This window comes from Mesocricetus auratus, unplaced genomic scaffold, assembly GCF_017639785.1.
Source record: "Mesocricetus auratus isolate SY011 unplaced genomic scaffold, BCM_Maur_2.0 Super-Scaffold_100003, whole genome shotgun sequence".
Classification (NCBI taxonomy): domain Eukaryota; kingdom Metazoa; phylum Chordata; class Mammalia; order Rodentia; family Cricetidae; genus Mesocricetus; species Mesocricetus auratus.
In genome coordinates, this window is record NW_024429188.1 from 103156803 (window position 1) to 103181143 (window position 24341).

The 24341-nt window shown below is 40.8% G+C and overlaps 1 protein-coding gene across 5 annotated transcripts; it reads right to left on the bottom strand.

The window, feature by feature from the left end:
* Window positions 1-24341, bottom strand: Map7d3 (MAP7 domain containing 3). Of its 5 annotated transcripts, none has more exons than XM_021235579.2 (17): window positions 24146-24340; window positions 20425-20517; window positions 20092-20175; window positions 18751-18914; window positions 17811-17919; window positions 16289-16381; window positions 12833-13524; window positions 11934-12070; window positions 11509-11681; window positions 9201-9327; window positions 8010-8139; window positions 7048-7155; window positions 6169-6222; window positions 4912-5005; window positions 4173-4362; window positions 2269-2633; window positions 1-1551 (listed from the first exon to the last, which is right to left on the bottom strand). In XM_021235579.2, exons 1-17 carry the CDS (start codon window positions 24210-24212, stop codon window positions 1544-1546), a joined length of 2688 nt encoding a protein of 895 aa, XP_021091238.1. In that variant the 5' UTR covers window positions 24213-24340; the 3' UTR covers window positions 1-1543. The 5 variants fall into 5 exon arrangements, with proteins under 5 accessions (XP_021091238.1, XP_040600583.1, XP_012979444.1 ...); XM_040744649.1 differs by having other exon boundaries at window positions 11509-11684; window positions 20473-20517; window positions 24146-24336; XM_013123990.3 differs by having other exon boundaries at window positions 11509-11684; window positions 24146-24333.

A 24341-nucleotide genomic window follows, 5' to 3' on the forward strand; every position in this document is an offset into this window, starting at 1 on the left:
TTCGCCTGACACTTGGTATCACCTTTATTTTATGTCACCACCAGTATATTTCTATTATAGCAAAAACAAAGCTTTTTTTCTGAGACATTTATTTCATATGGCACATATTTAAGAGAAAGTATTTTAGCACATGACATTTGTATAGAAAAATACCAAAAGCTCATCTTTTAGAATGATTGCCTTTTGCTGTCTACATTTAAGAACCAGTATCTAAAAATAGATTTTAAAACCTGAGGCATCCCGCTCTAATACATAACAGGTAGCAAAGGGACCAAGCATCAGAAAATGTAATTATTCTTTTTGGGAATGCAAGATTGTTGGCTAAAGAAACATTGGCCTATCTTAAACCATTTGTGATCAACAATGAGGCTTGTTGGTGTTAGAGCAAGCAATGTGTGTTCTAGTTTTATGGAATCACCTCTGAGTGCAGATACATGTGCAAATTCACACGAGTTTATGTCCATGTATCTGGCACCGGACCTGAAGAATAGCACTGCTCTTGTCTTCACTTGTTACAAGTGCCTAAAAAACTTGAGCGAGCACGCTGGGCGGTGGTGGCGCATGCCTTTAATCCCAGCACTCGGGAGGCAGAGGCAGGCAGATCTCTGTGAGTTCGAGGCTAGGCTGGACCGACAGCCTTCAAAACAATACAGAGAAACCCTGTCTCGTAAAAACCAAAAAAAAAAAAAAAAAACAGCAAGCACATTTTGCTTATATGTCTCAAGCCTGAGTGTATACTGAAGGACAGGCCTGGGAGGCAAGGCAAAAAAGGTTTAAGTACACAATATTTAAGGGAATTAATCGTACTCTGTACTGTTGCAACAGAATAATGCACATTTTGTGTATAAACTGTTCTAGGTACCTCAAGATGAAACAATGATGAGATCATGAAAGAAATTGATGGACTAAACTTACATTTTCTGGTTCTGGCATTTGGAGGTATCCGCACTGGACAGGGGTGAGACCTGAATTAAAAAAATATCCATACATATAGGCAATAAAGCGGTGCTGTTCCACAAACTTTGGTGTCTCTTAGGAACAATCAGACACAACTATAGTGAGCACTCTGAGTTCCTCACACAATGTTATGCTTTCTACAAGATCAGATTGCTTCTAGTTGTTGAAGAAGTGTCACTTTGAACCAGAATCAACTATTTTAGGTCAAATAGATCCTGGAATAGAGACACTGCTTTAATAGGATTTCTGTGAGGGACTGAAAATGATCATTTAATGAAAAGATCCTTGAGGAATTCCTTGACATACCTATTGATAGAAACCCAAGAAAGAGACAATAGAGATTTTTTTCCCCAAGGAAAACAGAAACCTCTTTACTTAAAACTCTCACTAGAGAACAAGGTGATAGTAATATATTCTTAAGTAGGTATTGAGGTTGACTACTAGATGGGATTTTTTGTTTTCCTCTTTCTTCCTTTTTTGATGGTAAATTCCTTTGCCAGTTTCAAGTATGAAGGAGACAATTTTGGCCTTGGGAGTTTTAATACAGAGTGGAAGAAGACGATCAATCCCCCAGGCTCCATAGGGTTTATACATCTAGTCAGGGAAAAAAGAAAAGATTAGTAGAGTAGGTGCTCTTCTCTAAATGCTCCCCACATCAACACCTCAAGAGCCTATCCTGTTTTTGGCCAGGGTAGCTGATTTTGTTATTGCATGCATGCACGCGCGTGTGTGTGTGTGTGTGTGTGTGTGTGTGTGTGTGTGTGTGTGTGTGTGTGTGTGTGTGTGTGTGTGTTGCAAGTGCGCCTGTATGCATGCTTTTGTCCTGGTGAGTGTGGAGGCCAGGGTTAGCTGTCCAGTGTCTTCTATTGGTTCCTTGGCTTTTTAAAAAAAAATAAGGGCCTCACTGAATCTGGAACTGACTCAGCTTACACTCACTGTCCAGCAAACCTCAGGGGTCCTGTCTCTGCCTCCCCAGTGCTGATATTACGCCTGGCTTTTGACATGGGTTCTGGGTCTAAAGGTTGCCCCACAACCATCTTCTCAACCTTGATAACTTCTTAAAGAGACAAACAATAGCCCTTTGGTTTGGGAAACAGGATGAAAGACAGATTGTAAAGACCTGCTCTCTGCTCTCCACTGCACTTGTCTGGCAGCCAGAGGAGCAGGTGCTCAGAGGAAGCCAGATTTTGAAAAGAACTTATATTTTATATGTGGCAGGAGATGCAGGGCATAGGAATCATTATCAAGTTATGTTATTCTCTCAAATACAACTTAATGGAAAATTCTTCTAGATCATTCCTACAGACTCACCACTATCATCTTCCTCTCCTCCAAGTGCCATCCTGGAACAGCCAGAGGCAAAGGGATTTGCAAAATCAGTTGCTCTTTCAGTTACATGAAGGCAAGACAAAACCTTCGTCAAAGGAGCAGAAACAGGTTGTTTGTGGTCCAAAGGTGCCTGAGGACTTTGGCAAGTTGTCACAGAATACTTTAAATTTTGGTTTTTGCTACCAGCAGTGTTCTTTATGACAGGTGATTCAGTGATGTGACTAAGGTCTATGATTTTGTCACAAACCCACTCCTGATTGGTGGTGACACTCAGAGAAGATCGGATGGTGGGGTCCCTTGCTTTTCTGCTTCTCACTGTCCGGGTAGATGGTTTTCTGGTAGGTGTCCTGGAATGAAACATTGTAGTGAGAACCCTGGCTGTTCCAAAAACCATGAAAGGAGCTTTATCATCTAACTTCTGAGGAGTTCCTTGGATATAATAATACAGCTTTCCACATCCTAGAATGAGAAGGCTGGAAGGGACCATACAGATCACAGAACATGCTGGCATTCAAACTGTATCCTAGACAGTGCTAAGGTACCCTGGAAATCAGGGCACAAGAACATCCGAGCATGCCCAAACCCAGGTAGGTGTGTGTGTGCGTGTGTGAGTGCGCATGTGCTTGTACATGTGCCTGAGCTGTCAAAGGAGGATACTTGATATTCTTCTCTACCAATATCTATCTGAACCTGGAGCTAAACTAGCAGCCTGAAAGCCCTAGAGATCGTCCTGTCTCTAAGACCCAATCCCATCATCACTGGGGTTACAGATGGGCATGTGGCCATACCTGGCTTTTCTTGTGTGATGCTGGGATTTGAACTCTGATCCTCATGCTTGCACAACAAGTGCTCTTCCTCACTGAGCCATCACTCCAAATCCCTGTTGCCTTTCTTAAAGTCAGTTAAGGACACAGATGGTAAGGAGAAACTAGAGAACTGGTGCAAGAGTTGAGTGTGGTTCCTCCTTTCAGCCTGAACCAGAGCCTAGTCTCTTAGTAGACAACTACTCCAGTGGACCTCAGAGCTTTAGAATTCTTTAGGCTATCATCTGCGCAGTGTTCCTTTTCAACAAATAATTATACTCTCCAGACTTAACCTCTGAGACTGTTTACTCATATGTGAAATGAGAATATGACTATCAGTCTATGAGTAACAGTGAAAATGAAAAGAGGTAGTATCTTCACTTTTTGAATATTGAATATTCACTCAAGAAATGAAACCACATTCAGTCACCATGTAAACCCAAGCAATTTGGTGTCAGATGTATCTTGGTTGAATTGGCAAATAAAGCCTAATTCCTCTGTGTACCCCAGTTTGTTAGTCTATAGAAAATGGGGTTGCTGGTGGTGCATACCTTTAATCCCAATACTTGGGAGGCTGAGGAAGACAGATCTTTGTGAGTTGGAGACCAGCCTGGTCTACAGAGTGAGTTCCAGGATAGCCAGGGCTACACAGAGAAACACTGTCTCAAAAAAAAAACCAGACTAAACCAAAACAAAACAAAAAAAGATGAGGGGAAGCTGGGTGTTGGTGGTGCATGCCTTTAATCCCAGCACTCAGGAGGCAGAGGCAGGTGGATCTCTGTGAGTTTGAGGCCAATCTGGTGTACAGACTGAGTGCCAGGATAGGCTTCAAAGCTACACAGAAAAATCCTGTTGTGAAAACAACACCACCAACAAAACAAACAAAAAAGATGAGGGGATGATCCTGACCCAGCAAGACTTCTGTGGGCACTATTTTGTTTCCATTAAGTAGGGTGCTTGAAGTAATGATTGGCATATGCAAACTAATTTCTGGAGCAGTAATATGTATTGCTGAGGATTTTAAGAATGTCATTCATACTTCTCCCACATTTATTTGGATAAATAGGTACTAAGTGGACTCACTTGGAACCTTTTGCTTGAGATGTAGAGGCCTTTGGGTCGTTTGGTTTGACAACTTTCATGTTCCCATTAAAATATATTTTCTTCTCTGCATCAACCTCATCAGATCCCGCTTGCAGAAACACTAGCTTTTGAGACCTTCTCTTGGAGTTTTTGTGAAACTTTTTGAGTTTGGTAGATGACGTTTTCATTCCTGGAAAGGGGGGGGGGAGAAGATAATTAAAGCTGGAACTTCGATAACAAAGACAAGAGAAATCAAAACCTCCCATCCTGGTGTGATAGGATGTGAGTGTGGGGGTGGAGTGGGGTGGGGTGGAGTGGGGTGTCCCTGCCTAAGGCAAGAAAGGCCAGGCAGGCAATCCTCTGGGGTCCCGTCAAATCTAAGCAGCCTCAACGTGACAGGCCAGCTGAGCGACTGTCCAGCATGTACATTAATTTGCCTGACTCTTAATTCACCGGTGGTGATGGGGAATACATCTTTAAGGACCTTCTTTGCTAATATAGGCTGATGGGTCAAAGGTCAGGGTTATTCCTTGCTTCCTGCCCTTGTGCTTGTTTTTTCCTTTGAGCCTGGTTTTACTTCAAACGTCCTTACTGCCCTCCTCTGACTCAAAAGCACACCCAGGGGCTCTAGTCACTGTGTTCTGTGTACATCTTCACAAGACTGCTTAACTCCAATAATCATTTTGGTAGTAGCACTGTTTGTGTCTAACATGTGTCTAACCATGAGGAGTAAGCAAACCTGATGGAAGTGTCTCAAGGGAGTCCTCATCACTTTCTGTTTCACCTTCATCATCAGCTTCGTCCTCTTCAGATTTATCAGCTATTTCTGAAGCCTATGGTTAGGAGAGAAAGTCATAGTTATATGTATTTAATCGTCCTGTGTTAGAATTCAAGGAAGTAAGAAAAGACTAGACTGATGGCTAATTTGTGAATAAAGGGTAGAAAAAACACAATCTCTTTAACTGACTTCATGACGTGCAGGTGGCCTTAATTCTGTCATTCAGCTAGAGGGACACTTGAGAATGAAGTGTTTCCTTGAACAAGAGTGCAGAGCCTACAGCCCTCAAATCACATTCATCCCCTGCTCAGAATGCTAGTGATGCCAGCGTGGGGAAAGTCAGCAAAGAGCTAGGGAATGTGGAGCAGCTGCTGATGTAAAAGGCCTTAGGCCAATGAGCTGAACGAGCTTTGAAGCGGTGACTCAAATGACTTTACAGAAATGAAATTTCTATCAGACGTTGCCCTGCTCCTTGATGGTGGCTGGGGATAGCTATGACCCATAACAAGAGCAGTTTCTAACTGAATGTAAATGGCTCAGAATGTAGAGAAAAACAAGTCTTACATGCATGTGATGTATTCAGAAGACATGCCAGGAGAAGCAAATAGAAAACAGATGCAAACAGCAGTCACTCCAGGGGTAAGGTCTGAATTCCTTTGCTGAACTGAAGAACTCTGGTTCACCAAAGATATTAAAAGATGGGAACGCATACATCCAAAGGACTGCTACTTAGAGTAGGTAAACACTCCTTTAAATCAGCAAGAAAAGGTAGGTGACAAAACAGGCAGATAGGCAGATGAGGAAAGTCCAAGTGTTCAGAAGGTTATCAGAAGATGTTGATAAATTCAATATTAACATCAGGATCCTTCTTCCAGCAGAAAATGACAATAATAATAAGCATGGATTGGGAGAGGAGAGAGCTACAAATATAACAACAACAACAAAAGCAGGATCTACAACATTCAAGGAACTATCTAAAAAATTAGGAAAAAGACAAGTCAACCCCAATGTTTTAGGCAAGAAGACCTAAGCAAGCATTTCACACAGGAGAACATGAAGGCAAACTAGAGTTAGAGAAACACGCTCTGGGCTTTTAAGGACCAGGAAAGCACAGATGTGACACCATACTTCATTACCACCATTCTGGTAAAAATGAAGAGATGCCAAGAGGCAGAAGGAAGAGGAGGTCACATGCACTCTGGTAGGAGTGGAGACTACCTTCGAGGTATTCACATCTGTCTTCCTTGTCCGCTTCATTATTTCCTCAACCCTCTAGTCAAAGAGAAATACAAATGAAAATGTAAAAGAGACTTAAAAAATAGTGGCCCTGAAGCAGTTGATTACTCCATTTTACAGCAGGCAATGCCTGTGACTGTCCCCAAACCCCAGACTTAACCAAAGTCTCAGGGTAGCAGCTGGGTGTCTCTTCTGTCCCTGGTTTCAGTTATAAAGTTCTGTCCTATCACAACACAAACACGCAAATGGCAATTCCTTGTTCCAGTTTTCAGGGTTAGACTATTTTTATCAGTTAGACTAAACACATACGAGATCTTGTTCCTAAACTAACAGAAGGCTGAGGAAGGGTACACTCCAGGGAGGGGTGAGAATTCTCTCCATTGGATAAGGTGAGGAGAACTGTGGCTGCTGGCTGCCTCAGAGTGACAGAGACCTGGCCAGGCAGGGATTCCTAGATGAAGCACATGGAGTTGCATAAAATGAGATCCTACCTTGCAAACAATCCAAACACTGGCCTTTCCAAGAGGCCTCCACTTCTTCCCAACATATGTAGTGCCGACTCCAGCTCAGTTTAGAAGAAACTCTAACTTCCACTAACCTTCGTTATCTTGGACTCACCCTGCTAAAAGGAACACTGACCCTACAGGTTCCAGATACTGAGAAATGGGTATAATGTCAACCATGAAGTACAAAATACTACCGAAAAGAGGATAGTGCTGTAATAGAAATCAGCACTTTAGATAAGCAACCACAGCGGGCAGACAGCTGGGGACTAACGCATACCTGATTGAGGATTTTCAGAGAAATATGTTGATAACTTGCACCCAACAATAGCACAAAGCACATGAAACAGAGAATTACCTTTTTCCTTTCTAATCTTTCTTGCAAATTTTGTTGCATAATTCTTTCCTGATCTTTCTTTCTGTTTTCCGCACTATCCTCAGATTTCATCGTGGCATTGTCCCATTTCTAAGAAATTTGTGCAAAAAATATCATTAATTTCAAAATATCAGAATGACAAGAAATTTTAGCTTAAAATCAGTGGTCTCACCCTTCCTAATGCTGTGACCCTTTAATATAGTTCCTCATGTTGATGGTCTACACAGTGGTTCTCACCCTTCCTAATGCTGTGACCCTTTAATACAGTTCCTCATGTTGTGGTGACCCCCAACCACAAAATTATTCTCGTTGCTACTTCATAACTGTAATTTTGCAACTGTTATGAATCATAATGTAAACATCTGTGTTTTCTGATGGTCTCAGGCAATCTCTGTGAAAGGGTCCTTCGACTCCCAAATGGGTCGTAACCCACAGGTTGAGAGCCACTACTTTAAAAGCATGTGTTTTTGAGTTATTAACACAGCAAGGAGTCAACTTTCTTACATACCTTAAGATCAATATTTTAGCCGGGCGGTGGTGGCGCATGCATTTAATCCCAGCACTAGGGAGGCAAAGGCAGGCGGATCTCTCAGAGTTCGAGGCCCGGCTGGTCCGACAGCCTCCAAAACAATACAGAGAAACCCTGTCTCGTAAAAACAAAACAAAACAGAAAAAGATCAATGGTAAATTTTGTAAAGGTTCTCTGCCAAGGAATACAAGTATACACAATCATTTAAGGAGATTACATGTAACCAGTTCTGATGAATGATATACTAAGTCTGGGAGTATCAACTGGGTTATGGCAATGTGGGCTCTGGAAACTGTAATGTTGAAGTGCAGCCAGAGAATTCTGTGTCTGTTCAGTGGCCCAGATGGCTACTTTGCGTTGCCAGTGCGCTTTCTAAGCAGATTCTCTTGCACAGCAGAAGTGCAAGGCTACGAACCTGTAGCTGTTGTCTCTGGTTCTCTGGTGGTTCCAAATGTCTCTTTGTCAGATCTTGCTGCTCATCTTTGTGTGCTGAGAGTTCTTCTTCTGGGACTTCATCCATTCTCTCTGCCATACACTCTGATTTCCTAGCAACATCGAGGATATTTAAATACCTTTAATATTTTTCTTAGCAGCTAGCATACATGGTTTACAGGAATATGGGAGCATTTATGGTGCAATTGCTTGGGTATATTAATACAATTACATTTATGGAAGATTTACTATATTTTCTGTGGTTCTTACTATCCAAGAGTTATATTTTAATCCCTCCCCCTTTTTTATTTTTTCAGACAGGGTTTCTCTGTAGTTTAGGAGCCTGTCCTGGAACTCACTCTGTAGACCAGGCTAGCCTCAGACTCATATAAATCTGCCTTTCTCTGCCTCCTGAGTGCTATAGGCAGTACTATAGTATTCCTTGCCTGCAGTGGACAGGGGTTTACATTATAAGATACAACACATAATAGGTTTCATGATGAAAAAGTAAGAATGTTTCAAGTTCAAGTCAACATAGCTGGACCTGAAATTTGTTGTCAGGTACACCTTCTAGGACTAATTCAGACTAAATTAGACCCTGGTGACATAGAAATGAACCTCAGTATCTGTGTCTGTCTGCCCGCTCCTAAACCCTGTCCCTCTGTCTTTTCAGTGAAGGCAAATAGAAATATCATGCGGTTGTGTAGGTGCTGCTGCTGAGATGGAATCTTGGTTATGACCTTGGTGTTTTTTCTACAATGTCCTAGCATACTTTAATGGCTCTGGATGTATGGATACTGAAAAGGATATGTAGAGATGTTACCACTCTGCTCAGCCAGTTATAATACCTTTCTATTTTTTTCTCTTTTTTTTGGAGGGGGGAGAGGCGGGGGTTGAGACAAGGTTTCTCTGTGTAGCCCTAGCTGTCCTGGAACTCACTCTGTAGATCAGGCTGGCCTCAAACTTAGAGGTCCATCTGCCTCTGCCTTATGAGTGCTGGAATTAAATAAAGGACTTTTCTTCCTTTCTTTCTGTACTTGACTAGAAAGCAATGATTGGCTTCTCACCAGAGAAAAAGTTAATTACTGTTTTGAAACTTAGAATTTGAGGGCAAAATTTCAAAGTTTGGACGCCCGCAAAGGTTTAGAGATGCAAAGGATTATTCTTTGCTCACCTTTGTTTCATCTCTTTCTGGATTCCTTCTTTCTCTTGTTTGCCTTTTTGTTCGTAAGCATCATGGTGTGTCTCTACTGAAACTTTCATGGTCGCTTCACTGCTTGGCATGCTTTTATTGCCAGATTCTAGTTTAAAGAAGCATGTAAAACAATTCATTAGGGAGACTATTTTCTCTTAATCCCACAAAAAATAAATGAGCCACCCCAAAACATTAAAAAATGAGCACAAACCAAAATTAATGACATGCTACTTAGGGGAATTGTTCAAAATGACAACTCCTCCCTAATAAAAGAATTAGCACGTTGTCTCTTTCAAACGAGTGCATATTCAGATATTCAAAATGTAGTGATGTACTTCTATTTGACTTAACTATTTAGAGACAGGTAAATCAAGGACTAATAGGAAAGATTAAAATATGTTCAGCCACTTTGGAAATCAGTATGGAGATTCCTCAGAAAAATGGGAATAAACCTACCACAAGACCCAGCAACTCCACTCTTAGGCATATATCCAAAAGATGCCCATTCATACAACAAAGATGTCTGTTCCACTATGTTCATAGCAGCTTTATTTGTAATAGCCAGAACCTGGAAGCAACCTAGATGTCCCTCAACCGAAGAGTGGATAGAGAAAATGTGGTACATTTATACAATGGAGTACTATTCAGCAGAAAAAAACAATGGAATCATGAGATTCGCAGGCAAATGGATGACACTAGAAGAAACCATCCTGAGTGAGGTAACCCAGTCACAAAAAGAGAAACATGGCATGTATACTCTCATATATGGATTTTAAGACATAGATCTGGGGAGTGCCAGCCTACAATCCTATGGCCAGAGAGTCTGGGAAACAGAAACTTCATTTAGTGGCTGATCGAAGAAGAGGCAGACTCCCTCAGTTAAGTACTGAGCTGAACTCAAGAAAGCCAGTAACAGAGAGGGAGGACTGATGATCAAAGGGATTAAGACTGGGCTGGTTTAACCCCCAGAAACAGCTGACCAGACAAAGGTTAACTCTTGAATCCCAGGCATCAGCCTGGGAATCCAGCATGGGACTGATCAAGACCCCCTGAATCTGGGTGTCAGTGAGGAGGCCTAGGGAATCTATTGAGCCTTGGGCAGCAGATCAGTACCCATCCCAAGTATACACACGGACTTTGGACTCCCATAGAACAATGTGAGGTGCACTCTCACCCTGAACTCTTGGGGAAGGGTCTAGGCCCTGCCCTATATGAAATGACAGACTATGGACACCCCCATGGAGGGCCTCACCCTCCCTGGGGGAATGAGGGGATAACGGGGGCGGGGGCTGGGGGGAGAGCACGGGAGGAGGGGAGGGAAAGGGAGAGCGACCTGGAACTGACTTGTGAAGCAACCTTGTTTCTTATCTAATTTTAAACTGGAAAATAAAATAAAAAAAAAACCAACTAAGATAGCTCCTTCAAAGAAGAGCAAAAAAAAAAAAAAAAAGAAGCCATGATTGTTATTAAACTAAGGTATATTTTACATGGATCTTTCTATCTCTCCTCTCTCCTCTCTCTCTCTCCATATATAACACACACAAACACATACACACACACACTCTCTCTCTCTCTCTCTCACTATTTTCTGTCCTGTAACTCACTATGTAGACCAGGCTGGCCATAAACTCATCTGCTTCTGCCTCCAGAGTGCTGGGATTAAAGACATGTACCATCATACCTGGTTCCACATGGAGGCATATTGTAATATTAAGTTTATACAGCTAATTTTGTTGTTTTCAATAAACTATGTAGAAATGAAATTTCTAGACACCAAGAACGACTAATTTGTAACAAAAAGATCATTTGATATGGGAAATTCACTGAGATTTCTTATAAAAACAAAATTCCCAGTTCATTTGAGACCAAGTAGCATTGACATATAAAAATGCACATTACAGGCAAAGTAACAGTGTGTACATGAATACAGCACAAATCAGGACATGCTACATATCATGTATTTGCATGGAAAGTGGCCTATAGCTGATAAAAACTTATTCAACCACATGTAGCTGGATAAACTCTACAAGAACAAGTCAATATCTGAGCTGGAGGGGCCTACACGGTTCATAGTCTAGCCCTCTCATCCATCTTAGGCTTCTAACAATGGTTCCAAAAATAAAATTTCCAAACAGAGGGGTGGATAAGCAAACAGAGAAGAAGCATTCCAGTGGACCAGTGCTTGGTTAATTCTCTATCTAAAAGAAGGATAACTCCGCGAAGTCCCATTAATTAGGGGATAAAATTATGATTCTTAAGTACTTCACGATTTTCGGAAAGAATTTACCTGTGCTGATCGTATGCTTTTGGATGATTTCTTTTTTCTTTGCGATCACACCTAATGCATTTGGCACATATAGGATATTCTGCACTGGGGTTATTTTATATGATAGAGAAGTCTTCGCTGATAGTCTTGATGAGACTGGTAGAGGGGATGGAGGTCGGATCTTTTGACTCTGCCTGCTGAGAAAAAGTAACAAACATGTGCTGATAACTTTTCAATGTATAATTATAAGCAATGCAATGCAATGCATTGATACTATAAGGTAATTATAAACTGGAAAGTTTCATAATGGAGAAAGTAAAGCTACTTCACTCTCCCCATTTGCAATTGTTTACCTTGCATGCTATATTATTTCATTTAGGAAACACTGATAGGGCATTTGTTCCAGTAAAATGTCTATCAGAAGTAACTGCAAATAGGTTACTTACATAGCCTTCATGGGAGAAGGTGGGCGCCACCCAATTGTGGGAGATGATGGCCATTTGTAACATGGTATCTGGGATGGTAGTTGTTTCTTGGTGATAAGATTTTCGTTTCTTTTGTCCACTTCTGGGCTCTGAACATACTAATTCAATAATAAAGAATTACTAGCAACTACTATACTATACCTACCTTTTCATAAGAAAATAGTCTAAATAAGATAATTATAGTCCCTGAAACCTCCAATTTTCCTTTAATTCATGAATATTGGATACTTTATTCTAGGCTAATAAGTTACACAATGCAAGTATATCAGAGAAATACATTTTTAAAATCTTCTACTTGAAAATCTAATTCCATTTATAAACCTCACTGAATGGTTCAGAACATTCCTCTCAAACCTCAAAGTACTTCACATTAATTGTTTACCAAATCTCTGGAGTCTCTCCCTTTAGCCTTGGGAGGTGTTTTCATGTCATGTGTGCCCTTTCTTCACTTGCCTGAGGTGAAACTTCCACCATCACCTCAAAGAGTGCTTACACACTCAACTTAGGTGATGCTTCAAAATTTGTCTAGACTGTGCTTCCACTCACCTTACACAGGCCATGATTACACACTCACCTTACACAGGCCATGCTTACACCCTCACACAGGCCATGCTTACACACTCACCTTACACAGGCCATGATCACACACTCACCTTACATAAGCCGTGCTCACACACTCACACAGGCCGTGCTTACACACTCACACAGGCTGAGCTTACACTCACGTTGTCTAGACTGAGCATCCACTCACCTTACACATTCTGTGCTTACACACTCACCTTACACAGGCTGTGCTTACACAATCACACAGGCTGATTTTGCACACACACACCTTGCCTAGGCTGAGCTTGCACACTCACCTTGGGTGATACTTCAACATGAGTCTCAGGCTGAGGTTCCGCACTTGCCTCAAGTTTTAAGTCATCCATGCTCTTAGATATATCTATATTTCCTTCTGAGGCCACAGCACTTGCTGAGTCCATACTTAATTCTGTTGAGGTATCTATGCCCTCCTCAGGTGAGGTATCCATGCTAACAATAGGAGATATTTCCACACTTGTAAAGGAGGATGATTCCGTGCTCAGAACAGGGGATGAATCCTTGCTCACAACGGGCGATGGTTCAATGCTTAAAGAGGCATCCATACTCAATGTGGGGAATTCTTCAACACTTGACTCAGTGTGCCTTGTTGAGTTTGCATTATTGAGTATGTCAATATTCACCTTGGGGGAAACGTCCACCCTATTTTCAGAGATGTCCTTCATGTTCTGGAGTGCTATTTCCAGACTAGTTGTTTCCACATGAGATGGTTCATTCACGTTTGCCAGAGACAGTGCTTCCATGTTCATCTGGGGTGCTGTTTCTACATTCATCGTTGCTGGTCTTTCCACATTTTCCTGGATGGGTGTTTCTACTTTCTTTGTTGGTGTTATTTGTAATTTTGTTGGAACTGGCATTTTTACTGATGATTTACTGAACATTGCGGAAGACTTTGGCTCATCACTTGTAAATACTGGTACAGTCACATAGCGGAAAATATATTTGGTCATGCCTGTAAGTGAATGAGGACAGAGAAAAATTCCATATAAAGGTAGCAATTTGACTAGATAAAAAGACTCTGTGTACACAGTATGAGAATAGAGAAGTGCAGTGTAATAGGAAATTATAGGAATTTCACACAATACACTTCACTGTTCAGTATCCTTGACATAGAACTATCTTGAATTTAGTATTATAGCAGTAACATCAAGAATAGAGCTCCTGTAATCATAGTGGGTTCTACAAATGAAAATAAGCTGACCCTGGAAAGTGGATACATTTCTATTTGAATCACATTGTATTTCAAAATCTCAACCACATTTTTAAAAGATTTATTTTTATTGTATGTTAATGAGTGTTTGCCTACATGGCTGGTGCCCTCAGAGGCCAGAAGAGGAAGTAGGATCCTCTAAAACTGGATTTGCAGACACGTGGGTACTGGAAACCTAACCTGGGTCCTCTGCAAGGGCAGCAAGTGTTCTTTACTGTCGATTTCAGTTACCATTATCAGTGATTATATAAAACACTACATACTTGATTGTTTTAGAACAGAATCAGCAAAGAACATTTTTTCATTCAATCTAAAAAATATATTAAAACCAGACATGAGAGCAGGCGAAAACATTCATTTTGAAGTTTCACATACAAATAAATGGAAGAGTGATCACTAGTAATATCTGTCTTGTGACTGAACTAAACTTTTATAGATATATAAAGATGTCTAAAGATAAAGGCCACCACATAGCACAGTAACACCAAGGAAGCAATGCAGGATATATCAGGAATATTTCCCTCCATGTGTCTCTATGGAGCTCACACATGGAGAAAAAGATGGCTCATAACAATTCACTTTTGCAGCAATTTCTGCAGATAAAGACCTCTGGCAGACAATGGCCATGTCCACTGACAAAAATTGTCTGCCAAATGCTACCTGAGATTGAACCAAACTCTCTTGTTAAAAGTGATTTTTTTGGTCAATATTTTGCTCCAATAAATCTTTTATTTATAAATATCCCTAGCGCAAATTGGGTTTTTTCCCAAAGGATTTCACCTGAATCAATTAAGGCAGGTCTTCCGGAATAGAATGGATCATTATGTACACTGCTTAGTTTTTATTCACAACTGACGCAAGCTGGAGACACCTGGGAAGGTGGGCCTTCAGTTGAATAATTGCCCTGATCAGGTTGGCTTATGTGCATGTCTGAGGGTCACTTTCTTGATTGCCGATTGATATAGGGTCTGATCTTCAGAAGAAGTGTATTTGAGCAAGCCGGGGGGGTGGAGGGGGTGGGGGGAGATGAGCCAGTAAACAGTATTCCTTTGTGGTTTCTGCTTCAAGCTCCTGTCTGTGTTCCTGCCTTGGCTACCTTCTATGATGGGCCCTTTCTTCCCTAAGATGCTTTTGGTAGTGTTTTATCATAGCAACAAAGAAGCAAACTAAGCCGGTGTGAAAGCAGGCAGGAGGAACATGAAAGGGTAGGGGGAGAAAGGGCTGTCAGAAAGAAATCACTTTAAAGCTGGGTGGTGATGTTGCACCTGGGAGGCAGAGGCAGGTGGATCTGAGTTTGAGGCCGACCTGGTCTACAGAGTGAGTTGCAGGACAGCCTAGGCAATACAGAGAAACCCTGTCTCAAAAACAAAACAAAAACAAACAAAAAGAAAAAATAAAAAAAAGCATTTTAAAACTAGGCATAATAGCAGAGGCCTGTAAAATGTCTGTTCTCAGGAGGCTGAGACAGTAGGATTGTCCTAAAGCTAAGGTTATCCTGGACTAGGCCAGGACTACAGTGTGGGATCTATAAGAGGCAGTGGGGAGTTGGGCGGGGGACTTTGAGATGGCTCAGTGGGTAAAGACACTTGCCACTAAGCCTAGGGACTTGAGTTCAGTCCCTGGAACCCATATGGTAAAGTTGATTCCCACAAATTGTCCTCTGAGCTTCATACACACATTGTGGTTTGTGTGCACATGTATATATACATGTATGCAATCAATCGATCAAATAATAAATGTAAACATAAAAAATTACTTTAGACAAATATTTCAATAATAATTATGATTTTGGATTTTATGTGAAATCAGTAGTAAGAAAAAAAGGGCAACAGAGTAAAGCTTTGCTTTAGCTAGGGCCAATCTTTATAATTTCCAAATGAAAATTCATGATGTTTAAAATGAATGGAACCGGGCGGTGGTGGCGCACGCCTTTAATCCCAGCACTCGGGAGGCAGAGGCAGGCGGATCTCTGTGAGTTCGAGGCTGGGCTGGACCGACAGCCTCCAAAACAATACAGAGAAACCCTGTCTTGTAAAAACCAAAAATAAAAAATAAAAAAATAAAATGAATAGAAAAAGTCGTCCTTCAGTACAAATCTATTTATACTAACATTAATTTATTTCTTCTGCTTTACTCTAGACTCTGTCATGTAGTTCATTCTTTAGTTCAAGAAGGGATAGTTTGGCTTGTAGTTTAATGACTTTTGAAAAGCTTCTTTTATTTTGAGACTATAAGATAATTTCATCATTTCCTCCTCCTCTTTCCTCCCTGCAAACCTTTCCATATACCCCTCCCCTCCTTGCTTTCTCAGATTCATGACCTCTCTTTTCATTAATTGTTGGAACATGCCCATATACATATACAATGTTCCTAAATGTAATCTGCTCAGTTCATATGATACTTGTATGTGTGTTTTCTTAAACAACTTTTGAAGCAACATGAAACTGAGCTGAACACTTTTCTTTAAACCAGCACTTAAGATCTATACTTAGAAATAACTACTCACCAGGCGTGGTGTTCATGTGTTCCCGATCAACACTGGGATATAATTGGTTATCTTTTCTATTCAGAGAGGAACTTCGTTTACTTTCTGTTTTTCCTAAACATCAAGTACAAAGGAATATTACTATCCTACAAACTGTTAAAGATTTCAGGAGTGACTCACTCACTTTATTAAACACTTTATAAGATTCTTTTCAACTCTTACTTTAAGAATTTTTAAATTTCAGATATTATGTATAGTTTACAACCCTAAACCGAAAAATGTACTCATTATCTTATTTGAGGTGAAAATAGTTACTTAGAAAATGATGAAAATCATTAGCCAGGAGTGGTGGCACACAACTTTAATCCCAGCACTTGGGAGGCAGAGGCAGTAATATTTAATTTTAGATACAATCCATAATGGTGTCTAAGAATAATGGATAATTTAATAACTATTTTAAAACCAAAACCCATTTATAACTGATATACATGTCACAAGGTAATACAACTATAAGAGAAAACAATTGGCTTTGTATAAATATTTTATCTGAAATATTCTAGCTCAGGATACTAAGGGGTACCCATTAATTAAATAAGAAATCCTTCTCTTTAAGACTTGTAAAATCAAAGCTGGGTATTGGTGGCACACTCCTTTAATCCCAGCACTTGGGAGGCAGAGGCAAGAGAATCTCCGTGAGTTCAAGGCCAGCCTGGTCAACAGAATGAGTTTCAGGACAGCCAGGGCTGTTACACAGAGAAACCCTGTCTCAAAAAACCAAAAAACAAAAGACTTGTAAAATCAAGAACACATTAACACTATTGTGCCACGTGGAAATTCCTTTAATTGATAATCTGATGAACTCAGCCCCAGAATTGTAAGTTTACCAGTCATGTGACTAAGGCATCTACATTTTCATTGACATACTTCAAGAAATATAGAGTATTGTCAATAGCTATTATGAATCAGCCTCTGCCTTGTCACTGCTGGAATTATGAATGTATACTGCCACAACTGGATTGTAATTTTAAGTGTGTTCTGGGAAGCAAATTAGGGGTTTAGAGCTTACAAGGCAAGTGCTATCCTGACTGACCTAATTCTACAGCCTAACAACAATGAAAAAACAAGCACTGGCTAAGCTGACTTTGTAAGTATTTGCCATTTTTGTGCCGATTGTAAATTTAAATAAAGTTTAGTATATTCTGATATTATTCTATATTATAATCTATTATAAAATCTCATCTGTTCCGCTTTGGTAGGTGATAGAAATTTACTCTGTATAATGTTTCCATTTAGAACATAAAGATGAGATTGTGTTGCAGATACAGCCGTCTACCAATAACTGACAGTTAAAAATGGACATTAATGAATTTAAATTTAACAATTATCACTGGGTGGTGGTGGTGCATGCCTTAAATCCTAGCACTCAGAAGACAGAGGCAGGCAGATGTGAGTCTGAGGATAGTCTGGTCTATGGGACAGCCAGGAATACACAGAGAAAGCCTGTCTCAAAACCCCACCCCCCATTAACAACTGTATTACTTACCAGATTTGTCATTGTTGATCATGCTGCCCTCCCACGACCACCTCTTCTGGCGATGATCAACGCGGTTGCATCGTTCCATTGTACGAGACAGAGCAGCCTTAAATTTTTCCTATTTAAAAGAAATTGCCAGACCATTTTATATGGTTATTATATTACCCCAATTTTAAAATATTGTTTCTAAAACTAATCCCATCACTGTATTTCTTTTCTCTGCAGCAAACAGAGCAACTTCAGGGTCAGAGGTTTTCTGTCATTTCCTAGCAGAACTGTTACACAACAATAGCATCTTAGGCCAAAGAGAAATGTGTTAGCTACTTACAATGTCCATGTACCAGGCTGGGACTGGGCCTCACCTCCACCAGCTCTTCAGAGGTGGCTCCCTTTTGCCTTCTTTTCTCCTGCCATGTCTCTGATTCCCTTTCTGTCTGCACTGACATTTGCTTTTGTTACACTCTGTGTTTCCTCTCAGCTTCCTCTTTTCCTAACATGGCACTGTCTTGGACTGTCTCTGGCCACCAGGGACCCTCCCTCGCTCTGTATTGTTTCCCATTTTGTTTATTGATTCTCAAAACATCTTTAATAGTTCATTTTCTATCAGGGAATTAGCCTTCCAGACGGGACCTGTCACAGAAGTGGGGTGGTAGGTTTGGGGTCTATAAAGACCTGCATGAGCAGGTTGTAGAGAACAATTTTGAGCTAACCCCAAAGCAAGGTACATTGTGAATTGCATTCTAAAGGCCAATAGAGTTCAGTTTCTGGACCTTCACGCCTCCTCTTTCCTCCCTGAAATTAGTGTTTAAGCACTTGGACTGAGGGCAAGGAAAACAGAAAAAAACAGGAAAACATGAGGCTGTTCCCTTCCTTTCTACACAAAGGGGCTAAACAATATTTTAGATACACACAATTCCAACACTAAATGAACGAACTCTGAAGTTCATACTTTGTCTTCTGCCTGTTTCTGTTTTCTTTTTTCTTCGGCAGATACTCGGCGTCGCTCGTCCTTTTCCTTTTGTTCCTTCAGTCTGCGGTGTCTCTCTTCCAATTGCTTTTCGTACTGCAGCTTAGCCTTTTGTTGTTTCTCGAGCAGTTGTTTTTCCTTGTTGGCTGAAATATTCCAAGTGCATTTTCATAGTGTTAAAGCCAAGACAAGTTTTCCACAGTAAACACAAAGAAGGAAAAGCATGTTAATCTATCTCATTATCATTCTCAAGATAACATAACCTGGTTCAGTAAATAACATGTACAGTTCAAGTATGTAAACATTCCTGGCCACTAAAGAACCACTTTTCACAAGGTGGCCACTGAACTGTGAAGAACTGGCATTTCTAAACCAGATGACTCCTGGCCTATTCAAACTAAAATTCCAAAGTAGGAAAAAATGTTTTCTTTCATGCCATATTTTTGCTAGTTTGAGCCAAAATCAAACTATCAGAAAAACATGCTGTGTTTTAAAATATAAATGAAAGCACAAATGGCTGGGGTCTGTGTTTTGCTTCATTCTATTCTCAAACTTCCTTCAAAGTCCTCATGTCTCTAGACGCTGTTAAACAAGCAGGTGTCCCATGAAGACACTTAGACGTCTACCCACTATGGAAGGGCATGCTTCACTATGTTCAAGTTTTCTCTGATTGCAACTGGAGGACCCATATCTGCACAATTATAAACTATTCTCCCTAACATTACTGCTCTCTGCCGCTACAATGAAGATCACTTAGAGCATTCCACCTGCATAAATTTAAGCATTTGCTTTGTCAGTTGATTTAGATCAAAGAAGAAATACATACAGTTGAAAACATGCTCCAAAGTTTTAAAAAGTCTTAATTCATACCAAGTCCCATTTTCACTGAAATCTCATCTGCTTGTTTCCACAAGTGTTGAAGACAATTCCAGGTCTCAATTATCAGATAACTGAAGCTAATTCTTCAAAAATTAAATAATTTGGTCACAGTTTCTTCATGGACCTTCTTGGTATGGTTCAGTAAATGAACTTAATTTAATATGTTTTACATTATAAAAATTACAATTTATCTGCCAGGCGGTGGTGGTGCATGCCTTTAATCCCATCACTAGGGAGGTAGAGGCCGGTGGATCTCTGTGAGTTCAAGGCCAGCCTGTTCTGCAGAGCGAGTGCCAGGGTAGGCTCCAAAGCTACACAGAGAAACCCTGTCTCGAAAAAAAACCACCATTTACAATTTATCATATAAACAGATTAAGCAAAGTGATTAAAACGAAGTCAGAAATATATAACTTATACATAAAGGGAAATGTTTAACATGCATACCCTCCTGCTGGCGTTTCTTCTCTTCTCTTCGTTCTTTGGCTAATTGCTGCTTGATGTCATTTTTAAGGACAGAGCAATCTAAAACTACAAAAACATTACCTATTAGTATAGAATTTCTCTATTTATTTAGATTTTCTAAGACAGGAATTCTCTGTGTAGCCCTGGCTGTCCTAGAACTCACTCCATAGACCAGGCTGTCCTAGAACTCACGAAGACCTGCTGCCTCTGCCTCCCCAGTGTTGGGATTAAAGGCATGCGCCACCACCGCCCAGCTTATGGCATCAGATTTTAAGGCTACAGCACTGATATATCAACACATCATTGAAAATATACCAGGTGTACATGGCGCTCTCTTAGTAGTAACTGCAGAAGGATTAATACCACGTTTACGTCGCCGTTCTTCGGCTAGTTCTTGAGCCACAGCAACTAAAACACAGGGAGTTAAGGAAAAGGCCTTAGATATTAATGGTTAATATGAGGACAGCAACCCACAATCATTTGTCATCGATGGTAAAGGAACAGTTCATTTCTATGAAGTAAAAACATTACTGTTTAATCTTGGTCAACTAAAGATGGGTTAAGTACTTATGATGTTCAACAACACTTCAGTAAAGAGTTGAAAGCGTACGGTATTTGTGGACACAAAGACAATTCCAGATGTGGATGGCAGTGGAGGTACAAGAGCTTGTAGGTAAGTAACAAGTCAGGGATTAACAGCTTTTTAAAAAGCATCAGACAAAATACTACACCCTTTTTAAGAGTTTGCAAGAAATTGAAAGGGAAAATTTTTGTCAAAATAAGAAATTAAGAATTTGGTTGGAGAGGTGACTCTGGTTATGAGCATTTGCTGCTCTTGCAGAGGACTCGGTTCAGTTTTCAGCCCTTGGCATCAGACATCTGTCTAAAATGCACAGTTCCAGGGACCCTGATGCCCTCTTCTGGCCTTCATAGGCACTGCATACTAATGGTGTATTTACATACATGAGGCAAAACATGCACATGCATAAAATCAAAATGTTTTAAAAATTAAGAATTTATAGACCCAAATCTAGAAGTGATGTACTAACAGATACTCAGAGATTGAGTCAATTTTTATAAGACATTTAGAAATCACATCAGGTACTTTCTAAGTGTATATCAAGCCTGAACCTCTCCTATGGGAGTGAGACTCAAGCACTTGGAACTGTTTAAAAAGTAGCTCATTTTCTTTCTTTCTCTTTCTTTTCTTTTTTCTTCCTTCTTTCTTTCTTTTCTCTGTGGTAATTGGGATTGAACTCAGGGCCTCTAATATGCTAAGCAATGTACCCTTCCCCCATGGAGCCACACCCCCATGCCCTCAGCACCCCTAAGGTCTATTCAAATGCATTATGAAGACACAGGGACAGTCATGAAAACATGTAAGGCAAATACATAAAAATTGTACCAAGTATATATGCTTTCTGTCAACATGCAGAAAAGTGTATCAATTGAGGAAAAGAGAAAAACTTAGTGTACATTAAGATGGATTCTAGAGGATTCCTGAACCTTTAATTACACGGACAGCTGCATCTAAAATTCCACACAATCCTGGTAAAGGGTCTGAAAAAGACTGAAAACTGGGTGGTTTATTTTTATTTATTTATTTGTTTGTTTGTTTATTTTAGACTTTTCAAGGCAGGGTTTCTCTGTGTAATAGCTCTGGCTATCCTAGAATTTGCTTTGTAGATCAGGCTGGCCTTGAACTCACAGAGATTCACTTGCCTCTGTCTCCCAAGTTATGGCATTCAAGGCGTACACAACCACTTCCCGGTTAAGTGGAAAAAGCCCAGCAAATATGATTCAGGTCATACCTCACAGGTCTGGTTATTAACTATTAAGAGACAACTAAAATAACTAAGATGCTAGAGGGATTGCTCTAGTACTCACAGAGTGAATGGGTTCTGTGATGTTGGCTGCATTGGAGAAAAGCTATCTGGGATTCATTTGAAAGGGTAACCTTGTAAGTGACCTTGCCACTGCTGCCATAGGGATCATCAGTTCGGAAAAGAAAAAGGACTTGGTTGTAAGGCCCAGGGACCTAACAGTTCAGATAAACTATGACCTAGTTAAACTTAAAGATTAGATTCTTCTCTGCCTTACTCATAATTCAACTACTGGCATTTAAGAGCACATTTTCAAGCAGACTGTACAATCCTAAATATTAATACAAATACCAGGTTATCCAATACAGCATACATTCAAGCAGTAGAAGCTGCCTAGGATTTTTTAGTTTGGGATTCTGGATGCTAGGCTAACTTGAAGGTTTCTCCAGCTCCAAAAGGCTGATAATCTGCTCTCAGCCTCAGTAGTTTTGCCTGTATTTCTAGGACTCAGTCTAAGTATGCCGTACTCAGCTGAGAAACCATGTGTGAATATAAACAAACAAAAAGTGAAAAGTGGCAAGTTAGTTCCAAAGGTTTTCATGTTCGGCTGGCTGAACAGTTTTACTTTAAAACAATTGTGTAGAGTTGTGTAAGACATGTGTTCTGTTAAAATGAGTAAAGTTCTTTAGTATATAGCATTAGCATACTGTAATGTGTAGAAAACCCACTAAGCGCATGTATGTACATCTGCTGTGAGTTCATACATATATACATTTATAAAATACATGTATGTAAGTTGTACTGTACATCCACAAGAGGTTATTTGTTCAGGAAACTCTTTTAACTCATGCAGTCAGGATTCCAGCAGGAGACAAAATTGACCTTTTAGCATAAACATTTCACTGTATCTCCTTTACTCCTACAGAAAATACTGGGAGCGGGAGGGCAGTTAAACTGGTGCTTTGTGCAAATCCAACGTGGTGTTTTCAACCTAATGTACAAGAGGCAGCTAGGATGTAAACAACGGATCAGGATTAACCCCCCGCTTTTTGCATGGCTTAAAAGGTTTTATTGTTTGAATTGCTGCAAATGCAAACGACTGCCTCATAATTTTAACGATTTTCCAACATTCAATAAACAAATAATGAAATAATGTTAGGGGGTAACCTTCAATATACTGGAATACACGCTAGATAATTTCAATTACTTTAAACTAATACCAGGGAGCTATAAATGTCAATAAACAGTATAGTAATTGATTGCAAACTCTCTAGAGTCTACTTATTTTGCCCCTATGGAATGGTAAAAGTGTACTTGCTTCTGACACTTTTTGGAGAGTTGATTCAAAGTGTTCTTCAGTAACATGTGGTCTTTGAACCTCAGCCAATCTAAATTAACCTTTTAATTACAATTTAAAACTCCCTAAGGATTTTAATAGCAATCAAAATCATTTTATTCACAGGCATATTTGGGGAAACTAGACGGTTAGCAAGCTGAAAGCAACCAGAAAGAAATACTACCTCCTCACACAATTTCCTGAATTAGGCAGGTGCTGCCAAAATTGTTAAGATTAACACACCCTGCCAGCTTTCCCCCTCCCCGACGGAAAAAGTTTGGGTCATAGGACCTGTTGAAGAGAAAGCATGGCTAGGTGCAGATGCTCATTCAGTCCAGCCTAGGAACAAAGTCACGTGCTACTGCAGGACAACTTTGCAGAGAATCAAGTCTCTTCCCAACTTTCTAAGCCCTGAGCCCCAGTTCCCTCCTCCCTTGACCTTGACGTGGAAAATACCAACATCTTGGGATGCAGGGAAACCCCAAACTTCCTGACCCTGGCGGGACCACCCCGACTGCAGCTATGCGATCACGCGCCACCACCCACTCATCCCTGCGTTTTCTTGCAGTTCACGGATGTCGCTGGTCCCTGACGGCAGGCGGGGCTGGAGCCTGGGTTCGATGGCACCCGCCCGGCAATGGCCGTTGAGCCATTGACAACCAGACCAACCATTTCTCCTCCACGTCCAGATCATCCGATTTTTATTGTCCCATCCCAGCGTGTTCAAAAAGATGAGGGGACCACAAACCAGATAGGACGAGGGGGATTCCCCACAGAAAAGTTGCCCAGCCATGCCATTCTGCTGGTCCTTGGGAGTACAGTAATCCCACTGCCCCTGAGGGTCGCTATCTCCTTGGAGGATTCCAAGCCCACTCACCCAAACGTTCTCGTAGACCCCGCAAAGATGTATTGCCACTGGTACCCGCAAAAGCATGGTCGGCCATCTTCGGAGCCGAGTTAAGAACCACTGATGGTTCTTGGGCTGCAGGGCGCAGGCGCCGCCTCTGCCTCCGCTGGGGCCCTGGCTGGGACCCCGGGGGGCGGGGCGGGGCGGGGCGGGGCTTGGGGACTCC